The sequence below is a fragment of the Panthera leo genome, chromosome D1, assembly GCF_018350215.1.
Source record: "Panthera leo isolate Ple1 chromosome D1, P.leo_Ple1_pat1.1, whole genome shotgun sequence".
Classification (NCBI taxonomy): domain Eukaryota; kingdom Metazoa; phylum Chordata; class Mammalia; order Carnivora; family Felidae; genus Panthera; species Panthera leo.
In genome coordinates this window covers 98,014,297-98,034,641 of record NC_056688.1, presented here as the reverse complement: position 1 = coordinate 98,034,641, position 20,345 = coordinate 98,014,297, and the positions used below count along the sequence as shown (strand labels likewise).

Below are 20,345 nucleotides of genomic sequence, written 5' to 3'. Positions count from 1 at the left end.
ATTAGACTGTACCTAAAAGTCAAGAAACTGCTCTGGTACATCCAGACAATGGAATATTATTCAGTGCTTAAAAGAATGAGCTATCAAGCCACAAAAAGACATGGAGGAAATTTAGATGCATATTAGTAAGTGAAAGAAGCCAATCTGAAAAGGCTGCCTGCTACATGATTTCAACTACATGGCATTCTGGAAAAGGCAAAATTATGGGGACAGTAAAATGATCAGTGGTTGCCAGGGGTTAGCAGGAGGGAGGGATGAATAGACCGAGCTCAGAGTGTTTTTTTAAGGCAGTAAAGCTATTCCATAGGTTGCGATAATGGTGGATAAATGTCATTATACATTGGTCAAAACCCATAGAATGAATATACATTAAGAGTGAATCCGGGGCGCCTGGGTGGCTCAGTCGGCTAAGCGTCCGACTTCGGCTCAGGTCATGATCTCGTGGTCTGTGAGTTCGAGCCCCACGTCGGGCTCTGCGCTGACAGCTCAGAGCCTGGAGCCTGCTTCAGATTCTGTGTCTCCCTCTTTCTCTGACCCTCCCCCATTCATGCTCTGTCTCTCTCTGTCTCAAAAATAAACAAACGTTAAAAAAAAAATTTAAAGAGTGAATCCTAGCATTAACTATGGATTTGGGGTGATAGTGATGCGTCAGTTTAGGTTTATCAGTTTTAACAAATGTACCGTTCTGATGGGGATATTGATAGCGAGGGGGAGGGGGTACAGAGGGTATATGGGAATTATCTGTACTTTCTACTCAATTTCACTATGAATTTAAAACTGCTCTAAAAACTAAAGTGTGTTTTTCTAAAAATCAAGGGACTGATCTTATGTTCAGTACGTGTTCTCCTGTCTTCTGACCCTGCACCTCAGTAACTTTGTTGGATGTGGAAACTGGAGAACAGTAGAGGTAAGAAGGGTGAGCTCCACCTTTCGTACTAAGAAGCATGCTGAAAGAAGATAAGAGCAACAAATCATTTTTACTGCAGCCATTCCATCTTTTCTAAACCTTGGAGAGAGAGAGTGTGTGTGTGTGTGTGTAAAAACTAAATATTCGTATAGAGTTGGATTTAGTGGTTTTCATAGCCTGTGAAAACTGTTTTTCTTCACACTTAGGATTTAATAAAATACTTAAGTTCTTTAACCAAATGCTTTTTATTCATTCAGAGATTACTCATGCTTTTCTCCCATGTTGCTGAATCTCTAGCTCTCTTTAACAAAATTTCTAGTACTGACAAGTCAAAACAAAAAAAAGGCAAACCTGCTTGGAAATTCCGAAAGAGGAGTTCAAGTTTCTTCTGTCCCTGATGCAGAAAAGTCAGACTAAACCCAGAGTAGGGCAACTCCCCCTTTGTCACGAGTCTTGGAAGATCCAGTCCCTTGGAGTTACCGTCTCTCATCTTGGCGGCCTCCGTAGGTCGTGGCGTTGCTCCTCTGCGTTGTTTCGCGTGGGGTCTTGTCAGAAAGCAAATTCATAACGCTGTTCGTTTTTCTCTTCACGTGATTGTAACAAATACTTAGTGATAAGTTAAACTACTGAAATAGCGACTACTTTGTGAAATTAAGAGACACTCAGTAAGTAGCTTTGGAATTTTCTTTTAACCCGTGTGTTTAATGCTGTCATGGCAGATGATAACAGTTGTTTTTTTTTGTTTTTGTTTTTGGTTTTTTTTGTTTTTTTTTTAAATTTTTTTTTTTTTAACGTTTTATTTATTTTTGAGACAGGGAGAGACAGAGCATGAATGGGGGAGGGTCAGAGAGAGGGAGACACAGAATCTGAAACAGGCTCCAGGCTCCGAGCTGTCAGCACAGAGCCCGACGTGGGGCTCGAACTCACGGACCGCGAGATCATGACCTGAGCGGAAGTCGGCCGCCCAACCGACTGAGCCACCCAGGCGCCCCGATAACAGTTGTTTTTAAACATCCAGAGTGTTGTTCAGGATATACTTTTGTTAAGAGATTTCCCAATTCAGAATGTCAGTGTTTAGTGATTGGTAGGACTTCCTTTTATCGCATGTAAGGAGAATATTACATATCCTCAGAAAATATTTTCTACTTGATGTGTCCTGACATAGTGTATTGTTATAATACTGTTGTCTTTTTCTCTCTTTTAAGAAAAAAAAAAACTGCAGAATTAAGGATTGTTAAAAGATCCCCGCCTTTACCTGTGATTGATTTGTGTCCTGGTACATGCATTCTGCATAGAATTTGGTTATCTGTTATATTTACCTCTTCCGGCATCTTATTCTATCTTGTGTTTTTGTGGAAAGACGAATTCCTCTCTCGTTGTACCCGGGGCTTGCACAGAGGCAAAGCCATCTTTTAACTGAGCAGTGTCCCATAAAATGGTAGAGGTTTGGGGTTTTGTTCCTCCTTTTTCCTCCGCCCATGTAAGGATCATTACTGTATTTAAATTGTATTTTCATATCCAACTTGTCAGGGACAGCTACTACACAGCAGCCTCCAATCATAATTCTCCTGTGAGGAAAACCAACCAGAGCAGCTTCAGGACAGACCAAAGAGAATTTCTACAGTGTGTGGAACAACTCTGACACTAACAAGGCAATGCTGCCTTCTAAGTTGGGGGAGAGAGCCAGGGAATGATGAATGACAGTCTGCTGGTGTGTGGAGCTCTGTAACACATAGGTACAGAGGGGCATGCATTTTGATAAACTGGAGCCTAATTTGCAAATTAATAGCCTCCATGTCATATCTCGTTGTGGTACAAACACATAGATTCAGGCTCTTTCTTATATTGGCAAAGCAGCGAAATTGTGCAGATTATAAATGGTTCTCATGTGTTTTGTTTTTCTGCTATTCTCATTACTGCATCTAGGGTGTTTGCTGGGTCAGGTTGCATTTAAATTGGACATCTATTTTATGCATTCAGAATATGGCCCTGAACTGCTGTAGAGGTATAAGAAATCTGGGCTGGTACCTAGATTTCTGTACAGGGGAATATACAGGGAAATATTCCCTAATGTGTTTGATTTTTGAGATAAAAAGGCGACAAGTAGCATTCTGTTTCTTAATCCTGTACTTTTTTGGGTGATTGTCATTAAAAAACTAACAAAAATATTTGATTAGATGTTAAAAATCAAGTGATTGAAATACAATTGACATTGGAAGAGAAAGTCACATTTAGTTAGCTGTTGCTCTGAGTTAAAAATTCATACTAGACAAACTCTGTTATTCACTGGTTACGCATCCCTTATTTTCACATTGCCCTCAATAGTTTTCTAAAGCATTCCCTTCCATTAATTCATTTGATCCTCAGTATTTTTCCGAAGTAGGCAGGACAGTATAGCTTAATGCTTCAAGAAACATGGAGAACTTAAATGTAAACCAAATGGGTTCTGATTTTGGCTTCCTTCGTCTTTTATTGTGGAGAACTATCTTACCGCCACCATTCCCAGCATGCAGGGCTCTTTTTAGTCTGTCTCTGTGTTTATACTATTTTGCCCTCACATCTGGGTGTGTTACATATTGGAGAACCGTAGTGCTCCGGGGGCCACATCTCTCTCGAGTATAGCAACTACATTTTTTCTTATTTGGTGCAAATAAAGGCAGTTCCCAAGTTCTTAGAAGGGTCCCTCGATTTGGGCAAAGTTTGACTACAGCAGTCTTAGTCTTTTATAGTCACGCATGAGAAGGGGTGGAGTTTATCTGTTAGAGCATGAATGGACTAAGTAAGAAAAATGTAAACCGCATTTCAGTCAGGCTCTCAAATAAAGGGTCTAATCCCCTATGGAGATGGAATATAAATCCCATTGATATGAATAAAAGGTCTAATCTCCTCTGGAGATAGGACGTAAAAACCTACTGATGTAAATGTCTGTGTGTGTGTGTGTTGAAGGAAAAGTAAACCCCAAAGAATTTTTTTTAATTAAAAAAGTAAGCCAAAGCCTAATCAGTACCAAGACATGTGTACTCTCCACCATCTGTTAAGCATCCATGTAGAGAATTTTGAACTTTATTGAAAAAACTGGTAATTCCAACAGCTGCTGTTTCTTAATTCACGTATATTGTACTCTCCTAGTTCCGTGACACTTTGCAGAACTATGAAACGAGTATCAGTGTTCGCAACTCTCTAAGACCAAGCAGACCCTCTTTAGTACACAGCATAAACAGTTCGGTGTATAAGATGAGATGGTTGTAGATACTGCTTCTGTCAAACAGGTGGTATGCTTAAAGGGTATATCCCTTTTTAAAAGGTGTTTTAATAGGTTAGAAACTGTTTAATTTTAACCCCGAAACTGAGTATCGGAGAGTTTGGGGAAAACTTTCTAGTGCCTTACAAAAACAAATAAAATGCAGTTATTTTTAGTTGAGTATATTTTTATATCTGCTGCTGCCAATATTCCTCCTCCTCCTCTGTCAAAATCCTGTCCTGCATGTCTCCCCTAAACATTCCCTCTAATAACTTGAGTGCATATTCTTTCCTTGAATTGCACTTAGTGCATTAGAAAAGGGAGTTTATTGTCCTTTCCTTGTGTTCTTGTTCATGAAATGGTAGACCCTTCACTCAGAGTTCTGTGTGTTTTTTTTTCCTATTTTCTTTTATTAAACACACTTTTTACCCTGGATTTGATTTTGTCATTAATTTTATGTCAGTAACACATACACTATTCTTCAGAGCATAATCTGCTTCCTGTGACTTCAGTGTTGATGTATATTGGTGTTACTTATAAATGCAGTGGTTGAATTTCAGACAGTAGAAAACGTGTGTGTGTGTGTGTGTGTGTGTGTGTGTCCGAGTAAATTCTGACTTCAACAGATGTAAGTTTCTCCGTGTTAGTTTTTCTATTCACAAAAATTTAGTAGCCCTTGTTCCCTGAGCAATTGGTACCTGCAAAATTTTTTCACTGCATTTTAGGTAGGAAGATAGGTAAGACTTGTTCTTGACTTTCTGTATTTGTGAAAAGTTTCTGTCTCTGGCATGCTTAAGGGTGCAGGTTCTGTTTTCATATTGTATGACTGATTCGCGCAGGGGACAATGGATGCATTTTTAAGGCAGTACCGTGTAAGATGTCTGAGTGGGTGTGGCCCTCTCATAATTGATATAAAACAGATAATGCAGAATGGAACACAGACAAGTTGAGTGACTGATCACTGACATGCAATTATGGAGGGCAGGGCCCTGCACCTGGAGTTCCTTTTGAGAGAAGCTTTCTAAAATTCGTGTGACAATTTGATGGAAATAAAGTGGTGGCTTGATTGGAGGCGTGGGGGCTGTCCTGCCATCTCTCCATCTCCCTTCTGTATTGACTGGTGCCATGGGACTTGGAATGATTGACTTACGTAGCTGAAACACGAACCCGAGTTTCTGTTGAGTTGGACCTACAGACTTCTGCATTTTTCTTTGGGATCCGTCTTGCTGTTGTGGGAACACGTTGATAGTATCGCTGAATGTCACAATATTGATCACCGTGACTACCTGTCTCAGAAACTGTGACTTGAAGTGTTACAGGCTCTGTGAACTCTTCTGCCTGAACAAGCCTTGATAAAACCTAGTGATGAGAATGTCAAGGGAATCTGAGGCTTGGAATTACATGCTGGGTTTATGGAGCAGTTCTTGACAGATGAATTGATTGGAGGGGGCGGTCCTAGCCATTCTGGACACCGGGCCCACTGGCCTATTGTTACAGAAAATATATTAAGGAAAGAAGATGATAAGTTACTGACTTTTCTCCCTCCCTTCTGCCTTCATTCTTTGCCGTTTTTCCTTCCTCATTGCCTTCTCTCCCTGCTCCCTTTTCTTTTTAACTTTCATTAACTTATTAGTCAGTGACAAATGGCCAGTTTGTGACACTTAGCCTTTTTTCAAAGCTTCAGGTTAATGTTCCAAGATAATTAGCTACATTTCAAGGTCTCCTTTATATGTGAATAGCATTGAAAGTACCAAATTGTTTATTTTGTATAACCTTCACTAATGACCAGCAGAAGTCCTTGCCGAATCAGAAGTCATGATTTCTTTGTTTAAAACACGTAATAATAAAAGTATAGGCTCCTTTCCTGTAGAGATGAGAGGATGCTTAAGAACTTTGTTTGATACAGCATGTAGCTAAAATTTACGAAATTTGGTAGCAGTATGCTCTCACTGCCACCCAGAACTAGTACTCCTCCAGGTCAGGGTCCTGCTGGAGTTAAAGTGACTGGTGTGTTTGCCAGCACTGCAGGACTAAGCTCTAGAACAAGACTGGACTGTGGAACTTAGAGAAGCCAGCTAAAGTGCACGACAACTCTCCCTTTATTAGCTAGTCCTTAAAAGAGTATACAGGGCTTCTGCACACCTGAATGCCTCCACTGCTAGAGCTCACCTAACTTTAGATTGTTGGTTTTCAAAATGCGGCGATAGATGTTTAAGTGACAGAAGGCATCAGTGCTTCCCTCAGACCCTGATTTTTTAAAAAAATTTCATAGGCATACACAACCCCACACTTGGTATTCCTCTAATGTGAACATAGCAAGGAGTGCAGGAGCAATGCATTTTCTGTGTGGCACTCTGAAATATACCAGAATCTTCTTTCAAAGAAAATTTTGCCCGGTTTGTACGACCTGACCTGTGTCCAATCTGCAGGGCTTTCTTCTCTTCCTGGTTTTTTGTTTTTTTGGTTTTTTTTTTCCTTCTCTCAAAGACTAATCTAAGTTTGCAAGTATTTTGATCCCTATGCCTCCCCACTGGTTCTACAGGCTTTGTTTCAAGCCCTGGGGGAGGAACAGTTGTGAATGTACTGTGACTCACTGACTCCCACTTTCGTGATTCTGGTTCTGATTGGTCGTCACCTTGTTCTAGCCATATGGCTGCCTAGTACTCTAGCCTGCATCCCTTTCTCGTTCTTTCCCCTACTGTTCCCTTCTGTTGTACACAACACTGGGAGTGGGTTCCGGGCTTTGTCTCTTGCTTCTGGTTTACCCCAGTTAGGCAGTAAGTAGGAGGGTGCACTGTGTTTCCCAAGGGTGGCCGTAGAGGAAAAAATACCCTTTCCTTTTGTGCCTGGTATAGTAATTACTTCGTTTCCTGTGCTGTTTTTGTTCAAAGTTTATTTTTTGGCAGGTGTCACATTTGTGTTATATTACTTCCTCATGGTTTCTCTCCTTCCCCTGATTTAAGCTATTTTTTCTTTTTCTTTTTCTTTCTTTTCTTTTTTCTCTTTTCTTTTCTTTTCTTTTTTCTTTTCCTCCCCTCCCCTCCCCTCCCCTCCCCTCCCCTCCCCTCCCCCAACTTATTTGTTACTGTGTTTCTTTAATGCTGGTTATATGTTAGGGAGGGGAACTGAAAGCAACTGTAAATAATTATTTAATTGTTACGTGTCTTACTGTTCTGGCGGTCACCGCAAATCTACATGTGATACTCAAAATTATCTGTAGCACCATCTCTACCACTTTTCCTTCTAAACTGTGTCCGTTCAATTACTCTTTCTTTTATACTGGAGAAATAGGATTTTGAAGACCTGAAAGTTAATTTTTTATAAGAATTTGATATTTTTATTAATTTGCATTTCTATTCTGCAGACGGCTTCTGCAAAGACTTTGGACTCTGCATCTTTTTTTTTTTCCTTTGTAATATTTAACTACTCAAAGAGGCAGTGATAGCAGAGTATAAAGTTTAGACTTTCCCCACCAAAAGTGGCCTTTATATGATATTTTCATTGTCTAAAAAGTGTGATAAAGGTATAAAAAAAAAAAGTCTCTCAAGGACGTATTTTGTACTGGGGCTCCTGGGTGTCTCAGTCAGTTGAGTGTCCAAGTTCAGCTTGGGTCATGATCTCCCAGCTCATGAGCTTGAAGCCCCACATCAGGCTCTCTGCTGACAGCCCAACACAGAGCCTGCTTAGGATCCTCTGTCTGCCTCTCTTTCTGCCTCTCCCCTGTTTGTGCGTGCGCCCAAGCACGCACGCACGCGCGCTTTCTCTCTCTCAATAATAAATAAACATTAAAAAAAAAGGATGTATTTTGTACTGACCTAAAGTTTTTAAAAATCCATTTTGTAAATATTTTAATATTCAAATATGTTAAGCAAATAACCTTACAAGTTTGAATTCTTGGGAGAATATGTGCAATGAAATTGGTTAGAATCATAAGCAGGAATTTGAAAATCAACCTGGCCATATGGTTTTACTTAATCCTTTATTTAAAGAGCTTCACTTGCTTATTTTTCTCCGTTCATAATCTGTATTGGAAAATGGCAGTCTCTTTGATCAGAAATAGCAAATCTCAGCTGGTGAGCTCACTTGAACGTGTGAGGAGTGCCGTTTATACCTCCTTCCAGCCATTAGGGCAAGAGAAGCAGTCCAGGTCTGGCCCCAAATGGTTGTGTTTTGGTTTTGGTTTTGGTTTTATATTACATGTTCTCGGAGTCATTTGCTGGTCTCTGGTCCCGTCACTTTATACATCCTGTGAAGAGACATTTACTTAGCCGCATAATCCTAGCCCAGAGCATAGTTGTGAACAAAATGCCCTTGCTTCATGGAGCCTACGTTCTGTTGAAATATATTAGAGTAATGAAAGTATCCAAATACGCATTTTTCTGGGGTTGGAACAGGGTCTAGAAAATTCAAAAAAACCTTAGGTTTAAGTTTTTCATCCCATGTAAGTAAATTGCTCCTCTGCCTAAACAAACGTGTGTTTTCACAGATCCTACCCCAGCAAAGAGGTCCTGCTCACGCGTTACACATTTAAGTAATTTAGAATGACTATTGTTCGTGTTGCATATTTCTGGGATCAAGTTTTCTCTGTTTAAAAGTCTGCTTAATGTTCGAAACTGAGATAGAAACATGTCTGTTTGAATAACGGAAATTAGTATGGCCGGTGTCTGTTTTATCAGATATAAAAAGTAAAATGACCAACAATGTCACAGTTGTGAGTACTTTACACCCAGCACTCACAGTACTCACAGTACTCACAGTACTCACCCAGTACTCACACCCAGTACTTACACCCAGTACTCACAGTTGTGAGTACTTTACACCCAGCAGCTTGTTTGGTACTCAGTAAGAACCCTACGGATATTGTTAATCACCACATTTTACGGAACAGGAAATTGAGACACAGATAGGTTAAGTAACTTGATGAACATAGAACTGGTAAGTAGCAAAACTTGCAAAAGCAAATTTGTATCTCCAGAGTCATGTCTTCAGTGCTGTGCTGTCTTGCCTTTCCAGACTAGCATGCCAAGGTAATAACAGTCAAGGAATCTGAGCTCTGCTCTGTGATCTCCATTATCTTTCCTTCTCATCCGTGTGGCTCAGTTTCCCTCCATACATAAACTGTTTCTCATGGCATCAGTTCCTCGTATGTGGACTCTGTGAATTTTAGATGTAACAAGTTCTAGATTAAGCTGGTTACAGAAAGACGTCAGAGGCGTATAGTTGCTGCACGTTTTTAGAGCTGATAGGACAGTATCCTGATAGATATTGTTTCTTTTTGTCTTCGTTGGGTAGAAAAGAGTAGTTGAACAGCTGCGGAAGAACCTGATAGTAAAGCAAGAACAACCAGACAAGTTCCAAATACAGCCATTGCCACAATCGGAAAACAAACTACAAACAGCACAGCAGCAACCACTGCAGCAGCTACAGCAACAACAGCAGTACCACCACCACCACGCCCAGTCAGCTGCACCCTCTCCCAACCTGACCGCTTCACAGGTAAAAGTGTGGATGGAGTACCGCGGGCTTCCTGTGGTGGGCTCATTTCCTCTTGGTCACGTAGAACTGGGGTCTGTGTAAGACAACACTGAGCCCCACTAGGACTAGACAGAAGTTGTTTTGGTTACTTTTTTTTATACTATGAACCGGGGCCAAAATCACTTGAAATTCATTGGCGGAAGGGAATGGTGTTACTAAGGCGCAGAAGTTACATGATTGCCCACCTGCCTAAAGAAGAAGGGGAGCGTAGCCAGTGGCAAAGGAAAACCACTTCTCTGAATTAGAACAGAACTACGGTCTTACTTTGAATTTCTGGAAGTTTTTTTTTTTTTTTTTTTTGCACTTGTTCTAAAAGTCTGTGTGACTCTGCCTCTTCTGGAATTGTTTTTCTGGAATTCTTAGCAGTGAGATGTGGGAATTCCAGGAGCAGCGCCTTTGGAATCAGGTAGAAAGACATTCAGAAGAAGGGTGATACATTTCCATTATTCAGAGAAACAAAATGAGCATATGAATCTGAAGGAGATCTGAAATGGATGCTGTAGGTCTAAACTAGAACCAAGAACTGGAGGCTTACTCACATTCTAACTTGGTACAGCCCTGCAGATGTTTGTACTGAAAAGGCCATTTAAACTAGCCTATAAGGATAGAAAGGCAATCAAGATACACAGAAGGGACCTATTTGGGAACAATGTTCGGTTAAGAACACTACTCAGGCTTGATCTCCACACACCTACATGTAATGTGGGCATACCTTTTAAAGTGGGATGGTTGAGCAGTGGCCCCTGATTCGTAGGGGTCATGACCCCTTTAAGACTTCGTTGAAACCTGTGGGTCCTCTCTCCAGAATGATACATATTCACACCTAATACACTCATTTTTGCACGTGATTTGGAGGACATTGGGATGTTCTGAAGCCTAAGCATGAGTACCTCTCACCCACCAGTATCAAGTCTTCACTATATCTTTGTATGTGGAGAAAAGATTATAGTTTACCCCGTTATTCACTGTGTACGGACATTGGGCTGGTTCATCTGTAACATTTTGCAAGTGAAGAGTACATTACTTCTAAAAATACTAAAGATTATTAAAGAGAAGTAACATTTAGTGGAGGTTGCTATTTACTGCCATTCTCCTGAATGCTTTACGTAAATAACATACAGAGTCCTTACCTGAACCCTAAAAAGGCTATTATTATTATTATTATTATTATTATTATTATTATATTTTTTAGAAAAGAAAACCAAGGCATAGAGAGATTAAGTAATTACCGAAAGTCATAGAGGTGGTGTATGTGGTAGAGCCAAGGTTTGAACCCAGCTGTTCTGGTGAAAAAGTCTGTCCATCCATTGCTCTTCTGTACTGCCCTATAATACCAAAAAAAGAAATGCCAATGTTATAGAAAATGCCAAAGTAAGAAAAAGAGTAATTCCTTTGTAAATCAGATAGCTGGAGTATAAATCTTACCATCATCTCCACTTCAAGGCTATTTGAAAATGAGGCATTCAGACCCACTTTTAAAACCCCCTGGCCAGGATTTGTATTTCTTCCAAAGGACTGCTTATCAGATTACTTTTGTTGGAGTTGATTAGTTTGTTCTCTTGGAAAAATACAGTTTGATCAGAAAGTGTTTACATGGAAGGAGTGTGGTAGAATTCATTGTTTCCTAGCATGTGGGAGTTTTCTCTCTTAACCCGGGAACTTTCTGTTCAAGTAACATTCCCTGTCCTACAAATCAGAGGAAACACTTATGGAATACTTCCGATAGCTGTTCCCTTCCCTAGTAATCTCAGTTCTGTGCTGCTTGGGGATGGTGAGTGACGGTAAGGGGGCCAGGGGCTATCCTCAAAACTGTTGTATGGCATCTCTCCACCTGGTAGCCCACCTGATATATTTAATAGATTTAGCTAAGCTTGTTTTATATTATTGTTTTGTTAAATGCAGACCTTTAATGTTAAAAGCCAAAAGACTCTCGAGTTTTTGGTTTCTGTCTTTACAGTAAACCGTCAATATTTGTTGGATGCTCTCGGTGTGCTAGATTCTGGTGGTCCTGGTCCCTGCCTAGAATCTAGTCTATTACCATCATTTTCATTCATTCTGTAAATATTTACTGGGTCTCTATTATATGCAAACACCGTACTAGGCAATGTAGAAGGTAGATTCACAAATAAGACAGAATCTCTGTCTTCGAGAATTTTGAAAGTTTAGAGGAGAGGAAAATGTAAACCACTAGCAAAGAAGAATAAAATGAAAGTACCAGTGAGGAACTGTGAAAAGACCACAGGACAGAGTAATTTTAACTAGACGGATCAGAGATGCTTCATAAATGAGGTGGCATTTGAGCACGATGTGGACAGATGAATGCAATTTCAGTGAGGGAGCAGAGGGGGGAGAGCATCACAGATGTAGAGAACAGTGCGGACAAAAGCATGGAGTCACAACAGTAAATGCGTGCCCGAAGAACAGCAAGGAGGCTGATGTGGCTGCAGCATGGACTCTGGGAGAGAAAGGGAGAAAGGGAGAAAGAGGCTAGCTTGTAGAAGCCCTCCAATGCAGACAGAACCTTTGGGGTTTGGGGCAGTCATAGGGAGTCATTAAAGGTTCATGAACTCAAGGACAAATGAATGGGAGGTTGCATATGTCCTATACTAAATATCTAAATTGAGAAAGGAATGGCTATTAAGTAGCAATTAAGGCAGACAAAGAGGAGATGCTGAGAAGAGAAAGTTTTTTATTCTAGCATGGACCAAGGCATGGGGAGTGGGGGGACCAGCTCCCTTTACTCAGTTAACTCAAGCTCATCCTTGTATGTAGATTTTGACATTTTTTCAATCTATAGAAAAAAAAAAAGAAGAAGGAAAATAGAAAAAAATAGGAAGAGTTGAATGCAGGTATACCCTTCACCTTCTATTCAACTTCTCACAACCCTGTCATTTTTTACGATGTAATACAAATGTAAAGAAGCATGCAGTTAAAAAAACCAAATAGAAAATAAACCCTTAGGGACAAAAAGGGGGTTGGGGTGGTTCTATTTGCAGTCGTCTGTGCAACAGTTACCTTCCACTCAGAATTAAACGAAAAGAGTCTAAAATAGGTATGGAAGTTCATTAGAGCCCATAGTAATAATCCCTCTAACTTCTCATTTGTTCATTAGAGCCTGTTTTAAGTCAGTACCTCATGTTCTGCAGGTAAACGACAATAATAACTTGGTAAAAAATAAATAAATAAATAAATAAATAAATAAATAAATAAATAAATAAAAAGGATTTTGCTTTTAGTGCTTCTTGGCCTGTATTTCGGCATTAACTTCCAGTTGGTGCACTTTGGCTTTTGTCAAAAGTAACCTCTTCATGAAACCGTGTGGAAACTGCTATCTTATCTTGAAGCTGATCACAATTGGGTGGCATCAGCCAGCCAGACACTAACCACAGCTTCCGGAAAAATAATTTTATTTGTTGTTGGACACCTTTCCTCTCTGTGTCTTCTCTTCTTCTTGCCAAGAAGGTCAGAGGTTTTCGTTAGGTTTGGATTTCAAAATTCTGGATTCTCTTTGTCATCTAAAGTCGAACACTCCCAAGAGTTGTGTGTATATTTCCAGGTACTTAGAATACAGTAAGCACCAGAATGGGGTAGAGATTTAAGCAATACTTGTGTTAATACCTGGTGTCAATAACTAGTTAGTGAATATATTTTTATTTTTTTTAAGTTTATTTATTTATTTTGAGAGAGAGAGAGACAGAGGGGTGGGGGGAGAGAGAGAATCCCAAGCAGGCCTTGCACTGCCAGCGTAGAGCCCGATGTGGGGCTCGAACTCAGGGGCTGTGAGATCAAGACCTGAGCTGAAATCAAGAGTAAGACGTTTAACCGACTGAGCCACCTAGGCGCGCCCCACAAATACATTTTTCAGAAAGTTTTCACTGGTGAATATAGCACCAGGTCTTGTGCCTGTGTATACAGAGGATTATGTAGATGCTAGAATACATGTTGTGAAATTGGCTACAAATAAATATAAACTAGAATAAAATGCTAACCTAAGATGCGAACAAACAAATTTGTTAGGTTTCAGGGTTTTTTAAGTGTTGCGGTTAATGGTAAGTATTATAATTCAGGTGAGTTTGAGGTTTTGCTCCGTTTTTTAGCATAATCACTTTAGGATTATTCAAAAATATTGGTGATAATTTACGTGAACCAAGGACGCCTCAAACAAAATTACATGACCTCTTTCAAAGCAGCGACAGTATGCACCACCATTTTTTTAAAACCCATGTCAGTGAGTTCTGCTGATTAGAGCTTTTACTTCCATAACCTGTGCTGGGAACAAGATGGAATGCCATCTGTGTGACTTGCTTACCGCTTGAAAAGTTCTTTGTGTTTTAATGTCTTAAACTGAAAGATAGGGCTGATACCACACCGGGTTATGCTCTGTCTCTCTCTGTCTCAAAAATAAATAAACGTTAAAAAAATTTTTTTTGTTTAATAAAATAAAAATAAAAAATAAAAACACTTATTATAAATAGCTGGCAATGTAAAGTCAGTCCTTCCTGCTACACTCCCGTAATACTTCTTTTTTAAAAAAATATTTTAATGTTTATTTATTTTTGAGAGAGAGGGAGAGACAGAGAATGAGCGGAGGAGGGGCAGAGACAGAGGGAGACACGGAATCCAAAGCAGGCTCCAGGCTGTGAGCTGTCGGCACAGAGCCTGACGCGGGGCTTGAGCTCACGAACCACGAGATCATGACCTGAGCTGAAATCTGACACCCAACCAACTGAGCCACCCGGGCACCCCTCCCGTGATATTTCTAATGACATATAGCATTTAGCTTTGGTTTGGTTTTTATCCTGGATAGATAGCAGATGACCCACTACTTCCCAGGATAAATATCAGCATTCCCCTCTTACTCCCATTTCACCTTTGAGGAGGCGGTGGCAAGGACAATGAGATGCGCCTGTGTTGTTGACTACAGAAGAGGAAACAAAGATTTGGGTGATTTTAATTACAAGCATTAATAAGGATTGCTCATAGGCTACGATGGGTTAGATGAGGCGAGGTCATTAATTGTTTTCATTGAAAGAAAATAAAGAGGTTAAAAGATAACGTACGTGTGTGTTTACAGCAGAACATAGAAATCATTACCTAGAAAAAAACAACTTAATACACAAGTTCTGACACAGCCACTGAAATAGAAGTGCACAAGGGGATTTGTCCAGATCTCTTTCGGGGACAGCGGGGTCCTTTTCACTGGTCTGGAGCAGTGCTGTCCAGTAGAACTTTCCGCGGTGTTAGAAATCTTCACTGTCCAGCTTGGTAGCCACTAACCACAAGTGGCTCTTGAACACTGGAAATGTAGACAGTGTGACTGAGGAACTGATGTTTTAATTTTATTTTGTTTTAATTTGAATTTAAATAGCCATGTGTGGCCGGTAGCTACCAAATTGGACAGTGCAAGTGTAGAATAAGAAGAAAAAGGTGGAGTCGTGTCAAAATCAGAACGAGCATATTGGACCAGATAAACTTTCACGTCCCTGAAACGTTTGGATCTGGAGTGAGTAGCGACACGAGAGAGGCGTGTATGCCACGTAGCAAGGTTGTTTGCGTTTTCTTGTTTCATAGCTGGCCCCTTTAATTACTCTAGTCAGAAGTCTGGAAACTGCGGCTGCAGAGCCACAGTGGCACTTCGGGGAGCATCAGTCAGCCCCGCCACCTCTGTTCGTCCTCTGATCTATAAGCCTTTTTGAAACGCAGGTGTTTGTTTCCACCTTGTCATATCTCACTGGATCTTTGATCGCTTCTGCAGCAGTCCTCCAGAGAAGAAATGGTAGTCAGTGACTCACATCCCTTTGATATCGAGAGCTGGTGTTTACAAAACTAGTCGGTCAATAGGTTTTACTATCTAGAGTTTGGGATTTACTGCCTCTGAGGCAACAATTGTGCAAATCCTCACGCGAGTTTCCCTTCCTCCTCTCTAGGGTGACACTCGAATGAAAAGACACTGTCCTTTCATCCCAGCTTTTGTGTCACAGGAGGCAGATAACCAGAATTATATGATGGCTTTCTTCATATTGATGAGGTTGTAGCAATTAAAGATAGACATGGTGTGTACCTCATTGATTTGCAACTTCTACAGAGTTTAAATTAATTGAGAGCAAGAAAAGAATAAAAAACCAGACTAAATAGGTATACTCATATTCTTTATCTGTAAACCCACCCCATTCATTGTTGAAAATCCTGTGCCCATATCTGTCTGTAGTTATTACTATGAACTGGAAGCTAACTTTGAAAACCCTGGCACAAACTAGAGATTATCCTTCCCTATAGTAAGAAGCGTGCTGTGCGTACCCATAAGAAATGTTCTAGTGAGAAACTTGATCATGAGAATCGTTGCATTGTTTTCTTCTGGGGATTAGCAGCATATTGTTTAGCGGGGTCACACTTCAGTGTCCTAATATCTGTTCTCCATGTCTCCTAGAAGACTGTAACTACAGCTTCTATGATTACCACAAAGACACTACCTCTCGTCTTGAAAGCAGCAACTGCGACCATGCCTGCCTCTGTTGTGGGCCAGAGACCTACCATTGCTATGGTGACCGCCATCAACAGTCAGAAGGCTGTGCTCAGCACTGATGTGCAGACCACACCGGTCAACCTCCAGACGTCTAGTAAGGTCACTGGGCCTGGGGCAGAGGCTGTCCAAATTGTGGCAAAAAACACAGTCACTCTGGTAAGCCAGCAGCTGCTACTCATGTGTGCCCACATGAGAGGGTTCAGGATATGCATTTGTAGAGTATATCCATTTTATGCCCCTGCTGGATTTTTTTAGTCTCCGTCATTCAACCATACCAAGTTTTGCCTTTGGGGCTGACAAGGGAGTATGGCATTCCTGCCGGGTGCTCAAACAGCTATAGAAGTGTCCTCGACACCAAGGACCAAAACGCATGCAGTGCGTTACCTGAGGTCAAAGCATGACCTGGCTTGTGGGGGAACGTCCTTCATAGCAGCATGCACACTGTTTCATGTATCTCTCTCCATCCTGTTCGCAAACCTTCCTGTGATACTCGAATGCTTACACTCTCTGGTTCTGTATTACCGATTTGGGGAAAACTCCCTGCTGAATTCCTTTAGCTCAAATTTAGTTTAGTTGAAATGGGCTGCACCCAGGAAGTCCCAGAGCAAGCTGAGGCGCTTTACAAATATTCGAGAAATCCAAAAATTAACAATGTCCGTGTCCAAGGTCCATCAGAAAAAAGATCCCTTGAAGAAGAAGTACTTGAACCAAAATTGTCGATGAGAGTCTAGGGTAAAACCATTTAGAAACTGATGCTCTCTGAAGCTTGGGGGAAATAGAACCAAATTGTGGTTTGGAAAAGTCCTTTCTTAAAATGCCAGCTAAGAGCTCTTGGTGGTTTTTGAATGATGACCAGTGACGAGTGAAACTAGATAGCAGTGAAGTGACGCTTCAGCACTTACCAGGAATCTTGAGAGAAGCAACCAGCTATCTCAGCCAAATGCTGAGAGTTAGAGAGAGTTCTCTACAGGAACAAAGCTATTCACCGCTAGATAAAGCTCTTCTATTAGGAAGAAGCCCATTTGGCCAGGCAGCAAGTTTGATTTTACTTTGGATCCAGTCTTGATTTTTATAATACGTACATGCAAGAGTTCTTGAATGTCAAAGGAAATTGTCTAAGATTGCTGAGCCTGCTGTGTTTTACATGAGGCAGGTAAGGAAAATGAAATGCGGTTGGTTCATTTTGTAGGCTGGAGCATGCAGGTGAGAGAGTAAGACAGTTTTCTCAAGGCAGAGTCAATTCAGATGGGTAATTCTACAATGAAAACTTTTAGAAAGGATTATCTGACCCAGATAATAGCGATGCTAAAATTACTTGAAGAACGCCTAAGCTTTGATATTGAACAATTATTGTCCTCTGGTTCATTTATGTTTCCCATTTTTTAGCAGGTTCAGGCAACACCTCCTCAGCCCATCAAAGTACCACAGTTTATCCCCCCTCCTCGACTCACTCCACGTCCAAACTTTCTTCCACAGGTGAGTAAATTAGTGACAGGCCCAATGATGGGTTAGCCGAGACAGAAGTCCTCATGGGCCCTTTCTAAGCAGCCTGAAGTGTGCTTATCAGCTCAGCTGTGTTCAGATCTGACTTGGCTGAAGATTCTACCTGCTGATTTCTGTACCATGAAGAGGCGTATTTTATCACCAGGGTTTCTAGGCAATGACCAAAGGCAGTAGCAGAGGGATGAGAAGAAAAAGAAAATTTAAGATAGCACCATTATAAACCTTACAATGTTAACTTACTGGAAATTTAACCAAACCTGCCTACCAGTGGGGAAGGAATATAATTACTACTTTTTTTTTCCCCATATGCCAAAGAGAGTAGGGAAGGAAACAATAGCCAAACTAACTCGTAGAAACCATTTAGTTTTACTGTGATAGGTGATGGCATTAAGCATCATACCTAAACACAAAGCCTTGCCTATAGAGGTTTAGACGAGGGGTCTACACAGGGAACTTTCTACCTGGGCTCAAGCAGCTCTGCTTGCCCATATTCTCCTGATAATCGGACTGAACTCACCATTCTCATTACAGAATGTCAGGATTGCCCCAGTCTGGGTTTTGAGGGGACTTGACTTGCCAGGTGGAAAGGCTAGGAGTTCCCATCTGAGGCCCCATGTGGCAGGCAAAGAGAGAAGAGAAAAGAAATTCTGTGTTCAGTGGCCATAAGTGGTTTCTGAATTGCCTGTGTGGTAGGGATGGGCATTGCTAATGTGAGAGAAGGTGATTTCAGTCATTTATCAGGTAGATCCTTAATAAACACCTTGCATATCAAAAAAGGCACTAAGCACTGTGGATATGCCAGTTTTCAAGATAGCCTGTTCTCTGTCCTCAGAGAGCTTCAGACATGTGTTCAGACAATTACAGTGGCCATTATGGAAAGTACAGTTGAGTCTGACCACATGTGGGAGGGACACCCAACTCATTCTTAAGTTTTATAGGAAGTTTCATGGAAGAGTTGGCATTCAGTCTAAGACTTAAAATCCTAGTAAAGTTAGCCTGTCCAAATTTTGGGGGAAGAACAAAAATGTCCCAGGCAGAGGGTAGAGCATATATGCAAATCCAGGATGGAGAGATACATGTAAGCTTAAGGAACCAAAGGAGATTTGGTGTGGCTGGGCATAGTGGGCCATGTGGCTGACTCAGGCTAAGGCAAGAGGTGAAGCTGGAGAGGTCCATTGTGCCAGATCTTGTGGCCTTCTAGGCTGTGTAGGAATTTGGGCACAAGGCCCTGGGATAAACCCAGGAGCAGTGGGGATCCATGAAAGCATTTTTAAACAAATACTTGAAATGATCAGATCTTTGTTTTAGAAAATTCCCTCTTGCCACTGTGTGGAGAATGGATTGAAGATGATCAAGACTGTGGGCAGGAGGTATAGTTAGGACATCATCAACAATAATAGGAGCTAATGTTTAGAGACTCCCGCTATGTGCCACCTACTGTGTTGGGCACTTTTTATGGGTTATCTATTTTAATCTTCACAATAGCCTTGTGAAAGTTAGGTATTACTTTTTTTTAGACAAGGAACGTAGGGCTTAGCCCATGTTTTCCAGACGGTGGGTCATGACCCATTAGTAGGCTGTGTGAAATCAGTATAATGTATTGTAACCAGAGTTTTTAAATAAAATCAGCAAAACAGAATGTGAAATGGTAGAGTACCTAGCACACATGTAATGTTTCGTGAAGTTTTGGTTTTGTAGAGATACAGATATATGTCTATATGTGTGTGCTGGTTACAGTGTGAAATGTATTCCCTACTGTGTGTCTGCAGCAGCCACCACCGGCTCTTCTTTTTTTTCTTTTCTTTAAAGTTTATTTATTTTGAGAGAGAGAGAAGGCGCACGCGGGGGAGGGGCGGAGTGAGGGAGACAGAGAATCCCAAGCAGGCTCTACGTTGTCAGCGCGGAGCCCGACGCGGGGCTCAAACCCACCGACCGCAAAATCGTGGCCTGAGGAGAAATCAAGAGCCCGACACTCAACTGACTGAGCCACCGAGGCGCCCCACACCACCGGGGCATCTTAAGTTCAGCTAAATATTCAGACTCACAAGACTGCCCAGGCCCATACTTGGTACCAGTGTACTTGGAACAATGTGAGACAGAAACCAGGGCTTACCAGCAAGACAGCGTCAAGACATTTTGCTTCAGCCCGTATAGCAGTCTCTGCAGCCGTCTAGTGATTGCTGAGATGCGGGGACATGAGATCCTGAAGAAGACCGTGGTAGAGCCAGCCTGGCACAATAGTCTTATGCTTCACAAGAGCCAGGGCGTCTTGTAACAACTCTGTAGGCATGGCTTTCAGGGTCCTCCCAGTGGACGTGCCCAGTTACAAGAGTCACCCCACTGCATGAAGCCCAAAGCAGAGCGTCCCATCAAGTATTTATAATGCTCCCTGTTCAGATTCAGTTCGGATTCAGTTTAGCAGCGAGGGATCATTTTTACCGTAAGCGATGTTGCCTGGTAACATAGTTGACATTCTTACCCTTAATCAGGTTCCCAGGGGAACAGAGCTGGAGCGTTAACTGAAGGTCAAAATTTCATGCATTGGGGGAAAGGATTTTGCCCATAGGGTCACTGTATAGAAAATTTGAAAAATGCTGGCTTAAATCAGGTATGTTACTGAGGCTACCTGGCTAGTA

The 20,345-nt window shown here is 41.2% G+C and overlaps 1 protein-coding gene and 1 long non-coding RNA gene across 23 annotated transcripts in view; one reads left to right on the top strand and one right to left on the bottom strand.

Annotated features, from left to right (window-relative positions):
• Positions 1-20,345, top strand: part of PHF21A (PHD finger protein 21A) — a 195,038-nt gene that overhangs the window by 132,029 nt on the left and 42,664 nt on the right. For 15 of the 22 annotated variants that reach the window (XM_042904276.1, XM_042904284.1, XM_042904282.1 and 12 more), the window contains 3 exons: positions 9,441-9,644; positions 16,111-16,362; positions 17,593-17,682. In XM_042904276.1, the coding sequence (XP_042760210.1) occupies positions 9,441-9,644; positions 16,111-16,362; positions 17,593-17,682 (546 nt within the window). The remainder of the gene's footprint in view (positions 1-9,440; positions 9,645-16,110; positions 16,363-17,592; positions 17,683-20,345) is intronic. The other 7 variants (XM_042904286.1, XM_042904280.1, XM_042904285.1 and 4 more) reach the window with 4 other exon arrangements.
• LOC122199338 lies at positions 8,089-20,317 on the bottom strand. Its single transcript, XR_006193469.1, has 3 exons — positions 19,823-20,317; positions 10,913-11,008; positions 8,089-8,394 (listed from the first exon to the last, which is right to left on the bottom strand). It is a non-coding gene; the product is annotated as an uncharacterized LOC122199338 (long non-coding RNA).